This window comes from Cajanus cajan, chromosome 6 (genome assembly GCF_000230855.2).
Source record: "Cajanus cajan strain Asha chromosome 6, NIPB_CcT2T_4, whole genome shotgun sequence".
Classification (NCBI taxonomy): Eukaryota; Viridiplantae; Streptophyta; class Magnoliopsida; order Fabales; family Fabaceae; genus Cajanus; species Cajanus cajan.
This window is the reverse complement of record NC_138522.1, coordinates 45,998,796-46,019,003: the sequence shown is the minus strand read 5'-3', so window position 1 is coordinate 46,019,003 and position 20,208 is coordinate 45,998,796. Positions and strand designations below refer to the sequence as shown.

Sequence of the window (20,208 nt, the reverse complement as noted above, 5' to 3'; positions counted from 1 at the left end):
TCTAATTTAATCCGCTTGATGACATGATAATATCTGTTTGACCATTTTCTGTGCGTTTTTAGTTGAGAAACATGAAATGAAACTGAACTGAGATCTTTATTAAGAAAGGTTAAATTACACTTTTAATTCTATATTTTATTTAATAAGATTTAATTTGATTTTTTAAAATATGCGGCATAAATTTTTTGTCCAATTGAAATTAATTATGTTAAGTTCTTGTACATGTTTCATAATAAGAAAATGACACATATTACTGTGTACCAAAATTTATCATCTCAAATATTTGTAATAATAATGCCCCAAAACTTTTTGACGAGAGAGTGAAATTAAAGTCACATGTACATGAGCTTTTAACCCCATAGCAGCTCCGCACCGCCATTTTAACTCTTCCTTTAAAATGGGAGCCACCAGAACCTTGTTTTGTGCCTCAATTAGCCGATTGAACTGAATACCATCTAGATAAGGTCGAGGGGTCGAAGACTTGTTTTGGAAGTGTGTTTTATCTTCCTGCTTCATGTTCTGTGCTCCTTCAATCCATCTGGTATCAGATAAAAGGATTGATATCTCGTCTTGTGCTATTGTTAACAGGAGTCTTGTGTCATTCACAGTCTTTTATTCTTACTGTTATTATTATTTAATTATATTAATCTCTTTGCATTCATTAATTCTTAAAGGAAAAAACTCTATTTTAGTCCCTTATATTAATTATTTGTTTTAATTTAGTCCTATTTTTATTTTTGATTTCAATTTGGTCCCAAACTAATTAATTAGTTTCAATTTAGTCCCAAATTAATTAATTGATTTCAATGTGGGACTTATGTCCAAATTATTTAAACGGAGTTAACCTTTTGCCACGTGGATGCCACGTAGATGCCACGTGGATGACAATTTTTTTGAAAACACCTGGACCCAGAACGGCCCGTTCTGAAACCAGAACAGGCCGTTCTGGTTGCACTTTTGGTGCGTTAATTTTGCATCCGGAACGGCGCGTTCCAGGTGCAAAATTAACACACCAAAAGTGCAACCAGAACGGTCTGTTCCGGTTTCAGAACGGACCGTTCCGGTTTCGTCCTTTTTTTTATATATAAAATATTAATAATTTTATAAAATATATATTATTAATTATATTTTAATTATGTTGTTATATCTAATAAAATAAATATATTAATATTTTTTTTATATTTTATTTTATTATGTTTATCTTATTAATTTTTATCATTTTATTCCTCTAATTTTAAATAAGTTGCAAAAATTTATAAAGTGATACTTAAATATTTCTTCAAACAGAAAGAGAAAAAGAAAAAATTATTACTCTATTTATAAGACAATTGTATTTTATAAAAATAAGTAATTTTAAAATTTTTACCATAAAAAAATATTTTTCAAAATTATTATATTTTTTAATAAAACTAATAAAGAATATTGGTTTAATTGCATTTTTTATCCCTCAAGTATTACAATTGTACAGTTTTGATCCCCAAGATTTTAATTGGGTAATTTTAGTCTTTAAAGAATTACAATTGTGCGATTTTGGTCCTTCAATTTTTAATTGAACAATTTTAGTCCCTCGAATATCATAATAATACTATTTTAGTTTCTCCCATTAAAAATTAATAATTTTAATATATATATATATAATGTTTTAAAATTAAACAATTATTTATCTATTCAAATTAACGTATATTATAATTTTCGATATTATATCAATAATATTATTAATATATTTATAGATAAACTAATAATTTGATAAATATAACTTGTTATATAATATAACTTTTACAAAAATATAAGTATATTAATTAGAAATATATATCTAATCTTATATATTTATATTTTTGTAAAAGTATATTAATATATATTAAGTTATATTTATCAAATTATTAGTTTATTTATAAATATAGTAAAAATATTATTGATATTAATTTATCAGTAATATTAAAATACTAATAATATATAAATTTTATTTATTTAGTAATAATAAATATATATCATTTGATATATTAAAAAAAATTATAATATACGTTAATTTAAATAAGCAAACAATTATATAGTTTTAAAACATTATATATATATATTAAAATTTTAAAATTATTAAATTTTTAATGAGAAAGACTAAAATTGCACAATTATGATATTTGAGAGATTAAAATTGTTCAATTAAAAATTTTGAGACTAAAATTACACAATTGTAATCTTTTAAGGACTGAAATTACTCAATTAAAACCTTAGGGATCAAAATTGCATAATTATAATACTTGAGTAATCAAAAACACAATTAAGTCAAGAATATTATATTCTCAGTTTTGGAACGGGCCGTTCTGAATCTAGAACGGCCCGTTCTGAAACCAGAATGGCCCGTTCTGCTGCACTGGTAGTGTGTTAATTTTTGCATCTGGAACAGTCCGTTTCAATTGCAAAATTAACACACCCAAAAGTGCAACCAGAACGGCCTGTTCTGGTTTGGGTCCAGATGTTTTCAAAAAAATTGTCAACCACCACGTGGCATCTACGTATGCATCTACGTGGCATCCACGTGGCCAAAAGTTAACTCCGTTTAAATAAAAAATAAAAGTGGGACTAAATTGAAACAAACAATTAATATAAGAGACCAAAATAGGGTTTTAGCTATTCTTAAATGAAGAAGTCGACTACAATTGTTGTATTCTTCAAAAGAAAAAATATTGAAATTCAAACATCTAAAAAGAACCATTAAACATTGAATTCATCGACTCATTGCTCATCCTGACTGTTCAATTTGGAAAACAAACTTATAGGAGGACGAATGACCACACCATAAACTTACATCCCAATTCCTTTATGCTCATTCCTGAATATAATGGCCGAGTATTTTGTCTTTGATATTGCTGAATCACTGCTAGGGAAGCTTGCTTCTTCTGTTTATGAAGAAGCTTCTTGTGCCTATCATGTGTATGAGGATGTGCAAGGGATCAAAGACACCTTGTCAATTGTGAAAGGTGTGTTGTTGGATGCTGAGGAGAAGAGGGAGCAGAAGCATGGGTTGCGTGAATGGCTCAGGCAGATTCAAAACGTATGCTTAGATGCTGAAGATATATTGGATGGATTTGAGTACCAAAACTTGAGAAAGCAAGTTGTCAAAGCTTCAGGCAGCACTAGAATGAAGGTAGGCCACTTCTTTTCTTCCTCTAATTCCCTTCTTTTCCGTTTTAGGATGGCTCATCAAATCAAATATATTAGACATAGTTTGGATAAGATAGCAGCTGATGGCAACAAGTTTGGTCTTCAGAGAATTGATGTTGACCACAGACTTGTGCAAAGGAGGGAAATGACTTATTCCTATGTTGACGCTTCAGGCGTTATAGGAAGGGAGATGGATAGGGAGGAAATTATCAAGCTTTTGATGCAACCTCTCCCTCAAGGTGATGGTGATGGAGATAGAAGTCTGTGTGTCATTCCCATCGTGGGCATTGGAGGCTTAGGGAAGACCACACTTGCAAAGTTGGTGTTCAATGATAAGAGGATGGACGATTTTTTCCAATTAAAGATGTGGGTGTGTATCTCAGATGACTTTGACATTAGACAGATAATTATTAAAATCATCAACTCAGCTTCTGCTTCAGCCCCAATTGTTGCTCTTACTCACCAAGAAAACATTAACAGTTTAGATATTGAGCTGTTACAAAGTCGTCTTAGACACAAGCTTTCTGGTCAGAAGTATTTACTAGTGTTGGATGATATATGGAGTGATGACCATGCAAAATGGATAGAGTTGAAAGATTTATTGAAGGTTGGTGCAGTGGGAAGCAAAATCATAGTGACAACACGAAGTAACACAATTGCATCAATGATGGGCACAGTTCCCTCGTATATTTTAGAAGGCCTTTCTATGGAGAATTGTTTATCTCTTTTTTTCAAATGGGCATTTAAGAAAGGTGAAGAAAACGAATATCCAAATCTGGTGGAAATCGGAAAAGAAATTGTGAAAAAGTGTCGAGGGGTTCCACTAGCGGTGCGAACTTTAGGGAGTTCCCTGTTCTTAAATTATGATTTAGAAAGGTGGAAATTCATAAGAGATCATGAGATATGGAACTTGGAACAAAAAAAAGATGACATTTTACCTGCTCTGAAGTTGAGCTATGATCAAATGCCATCCCATTTGAGACATTGTTTTGCTTATTTTTCCCTTTTTCCTAAAGATTTTGGTTTTGCTGGTCTTCAAATTTCTAGTCTTTGGGTGGCACTTGGATTACTAGGACCTCCAGTTGGAAGTCAAAAGCTACGGAATATTGCAAGACAGTATATAGATGAGTTGCATTCTAGATCATTTCTTGAGGATTTTGAGGACTTTGGCCACATTTACTATTTCAAAGTACATGATTTAGTACATGATCTTGCGTCATATGTCGCTAAAGAGGAGCATCTACTGGTAAACTCCACTCAGAATATACCTAAGCAAGTAAGGCATTTGTCAGTTGGGGAAACTGATTCACTTAGCCATGCTTTATTCTTCAAGTCCAGAAGTGTGAGAACTATATTATTTCCCATCGTTGGAATGGGTGTTGACAATGAAGCTCTTTTGGTCACATGGATAACAAGATACAAATACTTACGGATTTTAGATTTAAGTGATTCCTCATTTGAGACACTACCTAATTCGATTGCTAAATTGAAGCATTTGCGAGCTCTCACACTCGAAAATAATTGCAAAATAAAAAGACTTCCTGATTCTATACGCAAACTCCAAAACTTGCAACTTTTGTCACTCAGAGGATGCGTGGAGCTTGAAACATTGCCTAAAGGATTAGGGATGTTAATCAGCCTTCAACACTTGCATATAACCACAAAACAATCTATTCTTTCAGAGGATGAATTTGCAAGCTTGTGCAGTCTCCAATCTTTGAGTTTTGAATATTGTGACAATTTGAAGTTTTTGTTCAGATGGGCACAACTTACATCCCTTCAAGTTTTGCATGTTCAATCGTGTGGGAGCCTTGAGTCCTTACCTCTTCATATTCTCCCTAAACTGGAAGTTCTGCTTGTAATAAGGTGCGAGATGCTAAATCTGTCGTGGAACTATGAAAGCCAAATCCAAAGATTGAGGATGAAATTTCTGCATGTCGAGAATTGTCCAAGGCAAGAAAGATTGCCTCACTGGATTGAAGGAGCCACTGATACTTTGCAGACATTGTTAATTTTAAATTGTGATAGTCTTAAGTTGCTTCCTGAGTGGCTGACAAGAATGAGTCATCTTAAGATGCTCCACATTGTTAACTGTCCTCAACTGTTGTTTCTCCCAAGTGGCATGCATCGACTCACTGCCCTTGAAGATTTGAGCATAGATGGTTGTCCTGAACTGTGTCGAAAATGTGAGCCACAATCTGGTGAGTACTGGTCCTTCATCTCTCACATCAAACGTCTTTCCATTGGAGAAACAAGAGAAGGGCACCTCCTCTTTCGATTGCAGTCGCGGATGCGGTTGAAATTGCGGGATTAGGAAAACTGACGTGATGCGCTGGGACGGGGACTAAAATTTAAATTATGATCTTGTAGGAATTTTTCTTTTCCTAGTTAAACTGTTCAATCCACTCAAAAATGTCTGGATGGAGTAAGTTGATGTCTTGTTTTGTATTTATTTGTATTTTTTTTAAAGATATACATTTTAGTCTAATTTTACTCATTGGCTCTGTGTATAGAGAGCATATTTAAAGCAAAATTTAAATATTAATCTCATGTTATTTTAAAAATAAGGAATCAAATTTTAAAATAATTAAAATAAATTAAATTTAAGTATATATTAGAAACAAAAATAACATTTCTAATAAAATTAATTTATTCTTTCTTTGATTTATACTTCTCTTTAAAAGATGATTTTTTGTCATTTTTATTCTCCTGGTAAATACAAGTTTCTTTAAAAGACATGTATTTTTGTATTCTTCATTTGTATTTTTATTATTTTTAGTTGGCTCTTTCTTTGTCAAATTTAAAACAAAATTCTTGTCTTTCTTGTGAACTTTTTATCACTTTTGTGTTGTTTGTATAGTTAATCACATAATTTTTTATTTTAAAATAATACTTTATTGTTTTTCTCTAATAGTTGAGTAACATTCAACAAATTCGACTCTATTAAAGAGAAAAAGTGTACTTTAGAGGATAAAGTGTAATCATAACTACTAATTATAAAATTAATGATTAAGATTTGGTAAAAAAATTAAATTCTTATAAAATAAAATATAAAATTAATTATAATATCAATAGTTGATTTAGTACAATTTCTTTAATTTAAAGAAGTTAGATCCTAATTATATATATATATATGTATGAATGTATTTATATTAATGTCATATATGAACAATTTTTAATTGTAATTATTTATTTGTCTTTTACTATAATGTGTACTCCATTTCCTTTAGAAATATCAATTTTGTTGAACTATCCATATGATTTGTATAACTAACTATCCATTCCTTTTAATTGTAATTTGTATTTCACAACTGCATAATGACGAATCCTTTCACCCACCCTGGCCAGCTATCAATATATTTAAAATTTTAGAGATGTTTTTTTATTTAAAATTTAATATGTATTTTTGAAGTAAGTGAATTTCTTATTTATATATATATATATATATATATAATTGGCCTCCAAACCATTCAACTTCATTATATTATTTAATCAAGTTTATGTATTTAATGTAAGATATTTATGATTAGGAAAATATTCATGTATTATATTTTAAAATTAAAATTTTAATAATAAAACATAAAGAATTTATCTAAATTTATCATTTTTTAAAATATAATTACAAAAAATGATCTTTACTAAATAGGAGTTCTCAAAATAATACTTATATTTTCACATAAAAAAGAAAACATAAAAACAAATATTATTATTATTATTTAATTATATTAATCATTTTGCCTTTGTTAATTATTAGATGAAGTAGAAGTCGACTACAACTGATGCATTCTTTAAAACAAAAAATGTTGAAATTCAAACATCTAAAAAAAACCATTAAATCTATTAGTGGAGAGAGATCAATTGAATTTTATATTTTAATAGATTATCAATATATTTAAAATTTTAGAGCAAATAAATATAGATATTTTTTATTTAAAATTTAATGTATATTCTTAGAATAAGTGAATTTCTTTTTAGAAATTGCGGATAGTTATTCAGAGAAAATATAAGAAGTTTCTTTTTTAATATCTAATGGGTCTAATTATAATAGAGACATAAAGAGCGATTAACAAAATATATCTCTTTTATAATATGTATAGATATATAAATAAGAGTTAATCATCTCTATATTTCCAGTGTAAAGTTTTTTACACTGACAACCAATTATATCTTTTAAAGTTACTTATTTTATTATTATTTTATTAAATAAACAACTGAGATGTTACTATTAAAAGATATGACTGATTACCAATATAAAAAAACTTTACACTGACAATGTATATAAATAATTGGCCTCCAAACCATTCAACTCCGACTCCTTCCTTAATTATATATAATTATTTTCATTTATATTTATGAGATCTAGCTAAGTGTACGGTCGTAATACCGTGACATGAAGAGTCACAAGTCAATATCATAAAAAAAAAAAAAAGTCACAAGTCAAAATTAACGACTTATGTGGTTACCCCGATAGATGTACATACCATCTGTTTCCTTTATAAAACAGTATCACGTCATTGTCTCATTGACTCATTGGTCATCCTCACTGTTCAATTTGGAAAACAAACTTATAGGAGCACGAATGACTGCACCACAAACTTACATCCCAATTCCTTTCTGCTCTTTCCTAATATCATGGCCGAATATTTTGTCTTCGATATTGCTGAATCACTGCTGAGGAACCTTGCTTCTTCTGTTTATGAACAAGCTATTGGGAAAAACCCAAGTCCCACATCGACTAGAGATTAGGCAATTGAATAGTATATAAGTGAAAAACAACTCTCACCTTACAAGCCGGTTTTGTAGGGTTGAGTTAGGCTTAATCCACTATTCTAACATGGTATCAGAGCCATTTAGATCCACTTTAAATGGGCCACCCACCATTGATGCATGCCTCATAGGCATGAGGGGGTGTATTGGGAAAAAACCCAAGTCCCGCCTATCCTAGATCATTAAAAAGGGCCACCCACCATTTATCCACGTACCAAGCCCAATAGTGCTGGACGTGAGGGGGTGTATTGGGAAAAACCCAAGTCCCACATCGACTAGAGATTAGGCAATTGAATAGTATATAAGTGAAAAGCAACTCTCACCTTACAAGCCGGTTTTGTAGGGTTGAGTTAGGCTTAATCCACCCCCCTCATGGGAGTCCAGCGCCCTCGCTTATAAGGTGAGAGTTGCTTTTCACTTATATACTATTCAATTGCCTAATCTCTAGTCGATGTGGGACTTGGGTTTTTCCCAATACACCCCCTCACGTCCAGCTTACAAGCCGGTTTTGTAGGGTTGAGTTAGGCTTAATCCACCCCCCTCATGGGAGTCCAGCGCCCTCGCTTATAAGGTGAGAGTTGCTTTTCACTTATATACTATTCAATTGCCTAATCTCTAGTCGATGTGGGACTTGGGTTTTTCCCAATACACCCCCTCACGTCTAGCACTATTGGGCTTGGTACGTGGATAAATGGTGGGTGGTTCTTTTTAATGATCTAGGATAGGCGGGACTTGGGTTTTTTCCCAATAAATGTAACACCCCAACAACCCGCATGTGGATATTGTCCGCTTTGGCCGCAGCCCTCACGGTTTTGCTTCTGGCAATGACACTCATGCCACCCCAAAACGCGTCCACACAAGGAAGGTATCCACACCCATATATATGACATGCTTCGTTCTCCTTCCTAACCGATGTGGGACTTCACAATCCACCCCCTCAAGGGAGCACACCGGCCCTAATCCACTATTCTAACACAAGCTTCTCGTGCCTATCATGTGTATGAGGATGTGCAAGGGATCAAAGACACCTTGTCAATTGTGAAAGGTGTGTTGTTGGATGCTGAGGAGAAGAGGGAGCAGAAGCATGGGTTGCGTGAATGGCTCAGCCAGATTCAAAACGCATGCTTAGATGCTGAAGATATATTGGATGGATTTCAGTGCCAAAACTTGAGAAAGCAAGTTGTCAAAGCTTCAGGCTCTACCAGAATGAAGGTAGGCCACTTCTTTTCTTCCTCTAATTCTCTTCTTTTACGTTTTAAGATGGCTCGTCAAATCAAATATATTAGAAATAGATTGGATAAGATAGCAGCTGATGGCAACAAGTTTGGTCTTCAGAGGATTCATGTTGACCACAGACTTGTGCAAAGGAGGGAAATGACTTATTCCTATGTTGATGCTTCAGGGGTTATAGGAAGGGAGAAGGATAAGGAAGCCATTTTAAAACTTTTAATGCAGCCTCACCCTCTTGGTGATGGTGATAAAAGTCTTTGTGTTATTCCCTTAGTGGGTATTGGAGGCTTGGGGAAGACTACACTGGCAAAGTTGGTGTTCAATGATAAGAGGATGGATGAACTTTTCAAATTGAAGATGTGGGTGTGTGTCTCAGATGATTTTGACATTAGGCAGATAATTATTAAAATCATCAACTCTGCCTCTGCTTCAGCTCCAAATATTGCTTTTGCTCACCAAGAAAACCTTAACAGCTTAGATATTGAGCAGTTACTGTTGAATATGGTGTGGCAAATTTAGTCCCACATCGAATAAGTTTTTTTTGATGTGGCCAAATTAGTCCCACATTGGATAAGTTTGGGAATGTGTAGTGCCTTAGGTTCTATATATAGAAACCCTTCCCTTCACTTTGAAATCATCCCAACTACAAGTTCATTTGTAACTTCTAAGGCTTGTAGTTTTCTCTTCTCTCTCTATTGTAATATTTCTTAGTGAAATATATTTGGTAGTGTCCGAGGAAGTAGGCATAATTGGCTGAACCTCGTTAAATTCTTGGTGTTCTTTCTTTATTGTTTTGTTTTTGGTTTAAAATTTGCTAGACGTTTCCGCAACAATTGGTATCAAGAGCCAGGTTATTTTAAGGAAAAAACACTATGCTCTGTGCGCTGTAGGTATTCTATAGTCGGCACATCAGAAAATTTTTCCTTAATCCTGGACCTATTTTTATTATTTGACATTTAGCAAATTTTAAACCTCTGTTCAAATTGAGCTGAGATGGCAAACGAAGAAAATCCACTTAGAATTACATCATCAACTTTGAATGCTTCTTCAAGCATTTTGCAAAGAGCTGTTGGTGGGAATCCAAGGTTGATGGTAGAGATTTTCGATGGCAGCGGTCATTTCGGCATGTGGCAAAGTGAGGTTCTAGATGCTCTTTTTCAGCAAGGTCTAGACATTACAATTGAAGGAAAGAAACCAGAAAGTATGGGAGAGGAAGATTGGAAGACCCTCAATCGATTGGCATGTGGTACAATAAGGTCATGCTTATCAAGAGAGCAGAAGTATGCATTTTGCAAAGAGACCTCTGCTAGTAAGTTGATGATGGAGTTGGAGGAAAAGTTCTTGAAGAAAAGCAGTCAGAATAAACTTCACATGAAGAAAAGGCTGTTTCGGTTCACTTACATTCCTGGTACCACAATGAATGATCACATCACCAGTTTTAATCAGCTTGTTGCTGATTTGTTAAACTTGGACGTGACTTTTGAAGATGAGGATCTGGCCCTAATGTTGTTGGGATCACTTCCTGAAGAGTTTGAGTTTCTTGAAACAACTCTACTCCATGGGAAGGTTGCTGTGTCTCTAAATGAAGTTTGTGGAGCCCTATACAGCTATGAACTGAGGAGAAAAGACAAAAAAGATAGCTCAGAGAAGGCTAATGAAGCTTTGGTTGCAAGAGGACGTCCGGTGATCCAGGCGAAAGGAAAGAAGAAGCGATCGAAGTCGAAGGCTAAAGTTGGGAAAGATGAGTGTGCCTTTTGTCGAGAAAAGGGGCATTGGAAGAAAGATTGTCCTAAACTAAAAAACAAAGGTCAATCTAAGACTGTTGCAGATTCAAATGTAGCTGAGTATGTTGATGACTCAGATTGTTCACTTGCTGTGTCTGGTTCAACCAGCTCTTCTAGTGCTTGGCTTCTTGATTCGGGATGCAGCAATCATATGTGTCCTAATCGAGAATGGTTCTATGATTTCAGAGAACTAGAAGAAGGAGTTGTTTATACAGCAAATGATGTTCCTCTTACCACACATGGGATTGGTTCTATTCGATTGAAGAATCGTGATGGAGCAATCAGAACTTTGAAGGATGTTCGTTTTGTCCCGAGTTTATCAAGAAATCTCATTTCTGTGGGAGCCTTAGAAGAGAAGGGTTTCACGGTGCACGCAGAAGGTGGAGTAATGAAGATAATCTCTGGAGCTCTGGTGGTAATGAAAGGAGTTCGGAAAAATAATAGGTTGTACTATTACCAAGGTACTACTATTATTGGAACTGCAGCAGTGGCATCCAGTGACGAGAAGGAGTTGGAGTTGGCCAAGTTATGGCATATGCGGCTGGGACACGCTGGTGAAAGATCCTTGAATTTACTCATGAAACAAGGATTGTTGAAAAATATTCAGGCTTGCAAATTGGACTTTTGTGAGCATTGTGTCAAAGGGAAGAAGACAAGGGTGAATTTTGGAACAGCTATCCATGATACTAAAGGTATTTTGGATTATGTTCATTCTGATGTGTGGGGACCTTCAAAAACAGCATCATTGGCAGGAAACCACTACTATGTCACCTTTGTTGATGATTTTTCCCGGAGAATTTGGGTGTATGCAATGAAGACTAAGGATGAGGTGCTTGGAATTTTCCTTAAATGGAAAAAGAGGATGGAAACCCAAACTGGGCGAAAGATCAAGCACTTTCGAACAGACAATGGTGGGGAGTACACGAGTGATCCATTTAAGAAGGCTTGCGAAGAAAGCGGTATTGTCAGACACTTCACAGTCAAGCACACACCACAACAAAATGGAGTGGCAGAACGCATGAATCGAACGTTGCTGGAGAAAGTTCGGTGTATGTTGTCCAATGCTGGATTGGGCAAACAGTTTTGGGCTGAAGCTGTTGTATATGCGAGTCATCTTATCAATCGCCTACCATCAAGTGCAATTGGTGGCAAAACACCACTAGAGAAATGGTTCGGAAAACCTGCTACAGATTATGATTCCTTACATGTATTTGGCTGCACTGCTTATTATCATGTTAAGGAGTCAAAATTGGATCCTCGTGCAAAGAAAGCAATTTTCATGGGGATTGCATCTGGTGTAAAAGGATATCGTCTTTGGTGCCTAGAGACCAAGAAGACAATCATTAGCAGGGATGTCACCTTTGATGAATCTACCATGTTGGGAAAGGTGACAACAGTACAAAAGAAGAATGGTACTCCAAAACAGGTGGAGTTTGAAAGGAAGATTGTTTTTCCAGCAAATGATGAAGAAAAAACTCCTATGGTAGATGAGGAGTCAGATGAAGAAGAGGTTCATATCCAAGAACCTCCACAGCAACTTGAATCAATTGCATTAAGAAAGCCAAAGAGGACAACCATAATGCCTGCTCGTTATGTTGATATGGTGTCCTATGCATCTCCAGTTGCAAGTGATGACATTCCTACCACTTATATTGAAGCAGTCAAAGGTTCAGAAGAAGATAAGTGGAGAAGTGCCATGTCTGAAGAAATGGAGTCCCTTAGAAGGAACCAGACTTGGAAGTTAGCAAATCTTCCAAAGGGAAAGAAAGCAATTGGGTGCAAATGGGTATATGCAAAGAAAGATGGATTTCCTGACAAGTCAGAAGTGCGCTACAAAGCAAGGTTAGTAGCCAAAGGTTATGCTCAGAAGGAAGGAATTGACTACAATGAGGTGTTTTCTCCAGTTGTAAAACACTCTTCCATCCGTGTTCTGTTGGCTTTGGTGGCACAATTGGATATGGAACTGGTTCAAATGGATGTAAAGACGGCATTTTTACATGGAGACTTGGAGGAGGAAATCTATATGACTCAACCTGAAGGGTTCAAGGTTGCTGGAAAAGAAAATATGTTTTGTAAACTTGAAAAATCGTTGTATGGATTGAAGCAATCACCAAGACAATGGTACAAACGATTTGACAAGTTTATGTTGAGGCAAAAGTACACAAGGAGCGAGTACGATCACTGTGTGTATTTGCGCAAGCTGCATGATGGATCTTTTATATATCTTCTTCTTTATGTTGATGATATGTTGATTGCTTCCAAGAACAAAGAGGAAATTGAGAAGTTAAAAACTCAATTAAATGGTGAATTTGAAATGAAGGATCTTGGTGAAGCAAAGAAAATTCTTGGCATGGAGATAAGTAGAGACAGAAAATTGGGAAGACTTTGTTTAACTCAGAAAGAGTATTTGAAAAGGGTACTAAAACGTTTTGGCATATCTGATGAATCCAAACCTGTTAGTACACCACTTGCTTCTCATTTTAAACTCAGTGAAAATTTATCTCCAAGAGATGCAGCAGAGAAAGCCTACATGTCTAAAGTTCCATATGCTAGCGCTGTTGGAAGCTTAATGTATGCTATGGTGTGTACAAGGCCTGACATTTCATATGCAGTAGGGGTTGTGAGCAGGTACATGCATAATCCAGGAAAAGAGCATTGGCAAGCTGTGAAATGGATTCTACGGTACATTCTGAACACTGTAGATGTTGGTTTGGTATTTCAGCTGGAACAAGATGGTCAAAATGTGGTTGGATATTGTGATTCCAACTATGCTGGAGATTTGGATAATCGTCGATCAACTACTGGCTATGTTTTTACTTTGGCAAAAGCACCGGTATGTTGGAGGTCTACTTTACAGTCAACTGTAGCTTTGTCTACAACAGAGGCAGAGTATATGGCTTTGACAGAGGCTGTGAAGGAAGCAATTTGGCTTCAAGGGTTGCTTGGTGAATTAGGAATTCTACAAAAGCATGTGAAGGTGCATTGTGATAGTCAAAGTGCAATCATGTTGGCAAAGAATCAAACTTACCATGCAAGGACGAAGCATATTGATGTTCGTTACCACTTCATAAGAGAGATTATCGAAGAAGGTGGAGTGGCTATCCAGAAGATAAGGACCACAGAGAATCCAGCTGATATGTTGACAAAGGTAGTAGATTCAATCAAGTTCCAACACTGTTTGGACTTGATTAATATTATCAAAATTTGAAGACTGCATTGGTAGACACTATCAAAGATGAGAGATTTGAAAATATGAAATTTGCCAAGGTGGAGATTTGTTGAATATGGTGTGGCAAATTTAGTCCCACATCGAATAAGTTTTTTTTGATGTGGCCAAATTAGTCCCACATTGGATAAGTTTGGGAATGTGTAGTGCCTTAGGTTCTATATATAGAAACCCTTCCCTTCACTTTGAAATCATCCCAACTACAAGTTCATTTGTAACTTCTAAGGCTTGTAGTTTTCTCTTCTCTCTCTATTGTAATATTTCTTAGTGAAATATATTTGGTAGTGTCCGAGGAAGTAGGCATAATTGGCTGAACCTCGTTAAATTCTTGGTGTTCTTTCTTTATTGTTTTGTTTTTGGTTTAAAATTTGCTAGACGTTTCCGCAACAGTTACAAAGTCGTCTTAGACGCAAGCTTTCTGGTCATAAGTATTTACTAGTGTTGGATGATATATGGAGTGATGATCGTGCAAAATGGATAGAGTTGAAAGATTTATTGAAGGTTGGTGCAGTGGGAAGCAAAATCATAGTGACAACACGAAGTAACACAATTGCTTCAATGATGAGCACTGTTACCCCGTATGTTTTAGAAGGTCTTTCTCTGGAGAATTGTTTATCTCTGTTTGTCAAATGGGCATTTAAGGAAGGCGAAGAAACAAAATATCCAAATTTAGTGGAGATAGGAAAAGAAATTGTGCAAAAATGTCGAGGAGTTCCATTGGCTGTTCGAACTTTAGGAAGTTCCCTATTCTTAAATTTTAATCTAGAAAGGTGGGAATTCGTAAGAGATCACGAGATATGGAACTTAAAACAGAAAAAAGATGACATTTTACCTGCTCTTAAGTTAAGCTATGATCAAATGCCATCCTATTTAAGACACTGTTTTGCTTACTTTTCCCTCTTTCCTAAAGATTTTGGTTTTTCTAGTGTTTACATTTCTAGTCTTTGGGTGACACTTGGATTACTTCGATCTCCGGTTGGAAGTCGAGAGGTAGAGAATGTTGCAAAACAATATATAACTGAGTTACATTCCAGATCATTTCTGGAGGATTTTGAGGACTTTGGCCACATCTACTATTTCAAAGTACATGATTTGGTACATGATCTTGTGTTGTACATCGCGAAAGAGGAGCTTTTAGTAGTAAATTCCCATACTCGCAATATACCTGAACAAGTAAGGCATTTATCCATCGTTGAAAATGTTTCACTTAGCCATGCTTTGTTCCCCAAGTCCAGAAGTGTGAGAATTATATTATTTCCGATCCATGGAGTGGGTTTGCACAGTGAAGCTCTTTCGAATACATGGATAACAAGATACAAATACTTACGAATTTTAGATTTGAGTGATTCCTCTTTAGAGACGCTGCCAAATTCAATTGCTAAATTGGAAAATTTGCGATCTCTCAAGCTTGAAAATAATTGCAAAATAAAAAGACTTCCTCAATCTATATACAAACTCCAAAATTTGCTATTTTTGTCACTCAGAGGATGCGTGGAGCTTGAAACATTGCCTAAAGGATTAGGGATGTTAGTCAGCCTTCAGCACTTGCATATAACCACAAAACAATCTACTCTTCCAGAGGATGAATTTGCAAACTTGAACAATCTTCATACTCTGACTTTTGAATATTGCGACAATTTGAAGGTTTTGTTCAGAAGGGCACAACTCACTTCCCTTGAAATTTTGGTTGTTCAATCATGTGGGAGCCTTGAGTCCTTACCTCTTCATATTCTGCCTAAACTGGAAGTTCTGTTTGTAATAAAGTGCGAGATGCTAAATCTTTCGTGTAACTGTGAAAGCCCAAAACAAAGATTGAGGATGAAGTATCTGCATCTTGAGCATTGTCCAAGGCAACAGACATTCCCTGAATGGATTGAAGGAGCCGCAGACACTTTGCAGACATTATTAATTTTAAATTGTGATAGTCTTAAGATGCTTCCTGAGTGTCTGACAAGAATGAGTCATCTTAAGATGCTCCATATAGTTAACTGTCCTCAGCTGTCGTATCTTCCGAGTGACATGCATAGCCTCACTGCCCTTGAAGATTTGAGCATAGATGGTTGTCCTGAATTGTGTCGAAAATGTGAACCACAATCTGGTGAGTACTGGTCCTTCATCTCTCACATCAAACGCCTTTCCATCGGAGAAACAAGAGAAGGACAACTCCTTTTTCGAATGCAGTCGCAGCTGCGGTTGAGATTGCGCCAGTAGTAAAATGTAAAACTGAAATGTTGCACAAATGAGACTACAACAGTGTAGAGAAGATCATCCTTCTAATGCGATTTTGTTTTCTTTTTTTTCATTTTTTGAGATCAAGTCTCATTTGTGCAGTTCCGAACTGCAACCCCTGTGAACAAATAAAGGTTTCGGTTCAAAATTGATTGCTTAGATTATTTCATTTCATGAAAAGAATCCTATAATATGTAGCTATATATAAAGATGATTTCTTATTTTGATATACATATTATTTTTGATAATTTTAATTTTTTATAAAAATTGTATGAATCTCATGATAATAATTAATAAAAGATAAAAAAATTTGTATAAAAGTTTTATTAGTATATATTAAATACATAACATATATTATAATATTATTTGACTTATTACCAAATATTAGTTATGATTAAAATTTATCTTATTTTTATTGTATCATCTTTTTCTCCTATCATATTATATTCTATTATGACCATTAAACGGGCTTTAATGTCATGTCAATGTTGCTTGGCTTAGGGTATATGCACTGTACTGTTACTTTCCATATCTTCCATTGAATAGGTCTTTAAACAATTTAGCTTGACAACGAAAGTGTTTTTTTTCTTCCTTTTTTTCCAAATCAAGCTTTACAATAGAAGATTATGGCATTTCCTTATGTTGAGAGATGTTATGAGTGTATTTGGTCTATAAATAATTAAATTGGAAACATGATCTATCATTTTTTTCACACCCCTATTTTAAAATTTGACTCCAATTATGTTACCACTTACCATAACATAAAAACTTAAACTGCAGTAAATGGTAGCTAGCTGTTCTTGGTATAGTCAACATTTCATGAACAGATCTCTTTTATCTCCATCTATTTATAAGTTTAAATATATTTTTACTATTTAGGTCCGTTTTATTTTTAGTCTTCAAATTAAAAAAATATTTTTAGTCCCTACTCCCTAATATAAAAATAACTCATTTTACTTCCTAAAGTTATCTTTCTAGAATTGCTAAAATGACTATCGGTGTATTTTGTAATAGTTTTGAATACGCGATTTGTGGTGGCCTTTGACTGCGACAAACACCATCCTCGAACTCATTTTCTTGTTTTATCTTTTTTAGAATGAGAAGGTAATTATATGAATTATTTTGTAGTATTTAGGCTAAAATGATAGCAATTTGTTGCTTCATGATCAACTGAAAGGCCTTTTTGAATTTCACGACAATTCATAAAAAGGTTTCTTGATTCTAGAGATAAATATAATGTATAGCAAGATTTTTATTTCTCCCAAGAATTGAAATTAATCTATTTATAATATAAAAATCGATCTATTCTATGTTACATTGACACATCATTTTAAAATATATATAAAATATTGTTATGTCATAATGTTTATATGTCATTTTATTTTATAATATCTTTATTATTTTAATATATCTTCATCATCACAAATCATGTATCTTTATAGTTACAAATCTTAAATATTTAAACTGGTTCTTCTGTTAAGGATCAGTTCCATAGTTATCATTTGTCCACTAGCTTCACCAAATTCAATTGACTTCTCCGTTGAAGTGAAAACCACTATGGCAACACACTTTCGTTGCCTCCACCGTCTGTTGCAACCTCCCCACCCCGACGCCGCTCCTCCATTATTTATGCGCGATAGGCTCACCTCCTTCATGACCATCTCACAAATCCTTCAAATCTTCACCTTCAACAGTCATGAATCATGATTTCTCTGTCGAAGCCAAATCTTGAAGGTAGGAGTAAATTTAAAAATTTTGATTTTGAATCTGGATATTAATATATTTAGTATTGAAATAGTTGCACTAACAGACTACTTTAATCAAATAGTTCCACCAGGAAGATCTCCCTTACATACATATATTGGTCAAATGATGACTGATGAGGTTAGTTTATGCTCTCTCATTTTCATTATATTTAACATGATAATCTTGTGTTTTCGATGCAAATAACGGGGTTAATTGTGAACTGAACAACTTGATAATGGTGACCTCTGACACCAACATTCTTCGAGGAATGAAAATTACGACAGGTAAGGATAACTATCCAGTTGGCAAAGTCTTTTTTCTTTTGATATTTTACTACAAACATTAAAAAATATATTTTATTATAATATGTTTGAATAAAAAATTTTAAAAATTTTAAAAATTTAAAATTTTTGAAATTTGAATTACTTTAATTTTAATTTTTATTTCCATCATTCTTTAAATGTTTTATTTGAATAAGTTAATTCAAATTTCATAAATTTTAAATTTTTAGTTTAGATATAGTAATTTAATTTTTACCATGGATAATATTAATTTTAAATATATATATTGAGATTTTAAGATTAAATTTATAAAAATAAATATTAGTTTAAATATTTAATATTTTTAAAAATTAATATTAGATAATATTTAATAAAAATATTTTTGAATATTAACAATTAAGGAATAGGAGAGATAAAAAATATATAGGTGAGATAAGAAAGAAAAATATGAAGAATTTCTAATTCTTACTTTTTTAAAAAAATTTGAAATTATTTTTTAAAGAATTTCACAAATACTTGAATTTTAAATACTTTATAAATTTTTCATTCAAACAAAACACTTCAACTCATCTAAACACACTCTAAGAAAACAAATGTCAATGTCATCGTGATTAATTTGTATCTTCTGAGGTTTGTAGTGGGCATAACTATGTGCTTGCTAGTGATAGAGGGATAATTCTGTTTGGGCACAATACCTAGGAATGTCCCTTCTATTTCTAGGCTGGATTATCTAAAATTGGTATAATTCTAATTTCTAATAGATCGTATGTCTATGACAGAAGGGAAACTTTATTGTTTTATTTGTCGCGCATATGGTTAGCTTGTTGTTTGTTAAGGTAGTTTTAAGTTTTTTTTTTTTTTTGTCATGTTGGCATGGTATGTTATAGTCATATTTTAGTACATCTTTCTTTATATATTTTTGTCTTATTTGACTTTTTTTAGTATCATATATTCATGTATTACTAGTATTAATTTAGATTTGTGTTAGTGAGTCATTTAAGATTTAGTCGTAATTTTTACTAAATTTTTGTAATAATTTCCTATTTTAACATAATTATTTGTGCAGGTCATATTTGGAGCCATACAACTTGGGATTGGGCAAACTTGGTGTCCCTGGAAAGATAAGAGGGAGATCTACAACTTCTTTGTTGGGAGAAAAACCCAATTCAAATGTTTTCAGGCCCAAAATCACGTCTTAAGATTGCAGCCCTGCATTAAAATTTTCAGCTTGTCTTAAAACTATTTAGTTGTAGTTAATTAGGCTTTAGGAGTGTAATTGGTGGGCTGGACCCTTAGTTTAGGCTCATAACTTTGTCTTTAAATACATGTAATGACTCTTTGCATTGAAGTTTTACCTCATTTTTCAGATTTGAGGTTTCTTGCTCAAGAAGCTTCTCTCATTTTCTCTAAACTCTCTTCTCTTTCACGGAATTTCTCTTCTCTTCTCTCTCACGAGATTTCTTTCTTCTATACTTGAATTGATTGAAGCAACATGATTATGAGACAACACTAATCCATCATTCGGTTTAGGATTTCAAGAACTACAGTAAATTTGAGTTCCTAACTTTTACCGAATGAATTCTCTCTTCCTCTTCTCTTTTCAGTTTAGGATAATTTCGTTTTTGATGATATTGAATTTTTGTTTTGAATCCTAAACAAAAATGAGATGATGTAACTTCATATCAGAAATAACCTAAATCTCCTAATTCAATCGATTACCATACTTGAATTTTGTTAGAACTTTAAATGTGCGATTATAGTTCTTGTTTTAATGGGATTTATAATC

At 33.7% G+C, this 20,208-nt stretch overlaps 2 protein-coding genes and 1 long non-coding RNA gene across 3 annotated transcripts; all 3 read left to right on the top strand.

Annotated features, from left to right (window-relative positions):
- Window positions 1-2,691: 2,691 nt before the first annotated feature.
- On the top strand, window positions 2,692-5,656 carry LOC109796347 (putative disease resistance protein RGA3). The gene has a single exon (XM_029271217.2). The coding sequence runs from the start codon at window positions 2,837-2,839 to the stop codon at window positions 5,471-5,473; it is 2,637 nt and encodes an 878-aa protein (XP_029127050.2). The 5' UTR covers window positions 2,692-2,836; the 3' UTR covers window positions 5,474-5,656.
- A 1,969-nt stretch (window positions 5,657-7,625) lies between these two features.
- Window positions 7,626-16,543, top strand: LOC109796348 (putative disease resistance protein RGA1). Its single transcript, XM_083077219.1, has 3 exons — window positions 7,626-7,882; window positions 8,906-9,660; window positions 14,557-16,543. Exons 1-3 carry the CDS (start codon window positions 7,792-7,794, stop codon window positions 16,375-16,377), a joined length of 2,667 nt encoding a protein of 888 aa, XP_082933345.1. The 5' UTR covers window positions 7,626-7,791; the 3' UTR covers window positions 16,378-16,543.
- Window positions 16,544-17,102: 559 nt separating this feature from the next.
- LOC114915806 (uncharacterized) lies at window positions 17,103-19,771 on the top strand. Its single transcript, XR_003803889.2, has 3 exons — window positions 17,103-18,129; window positions 18,224-18,425; window positions 19,489-19,771. It is a non-coding gene; the product is annotated as an uncharacterized LOC114915806 (long non-coding RNA).
- The last annotated feature ends 437 nt before the right edge of the window (window positions 19,772-20,208 follow it).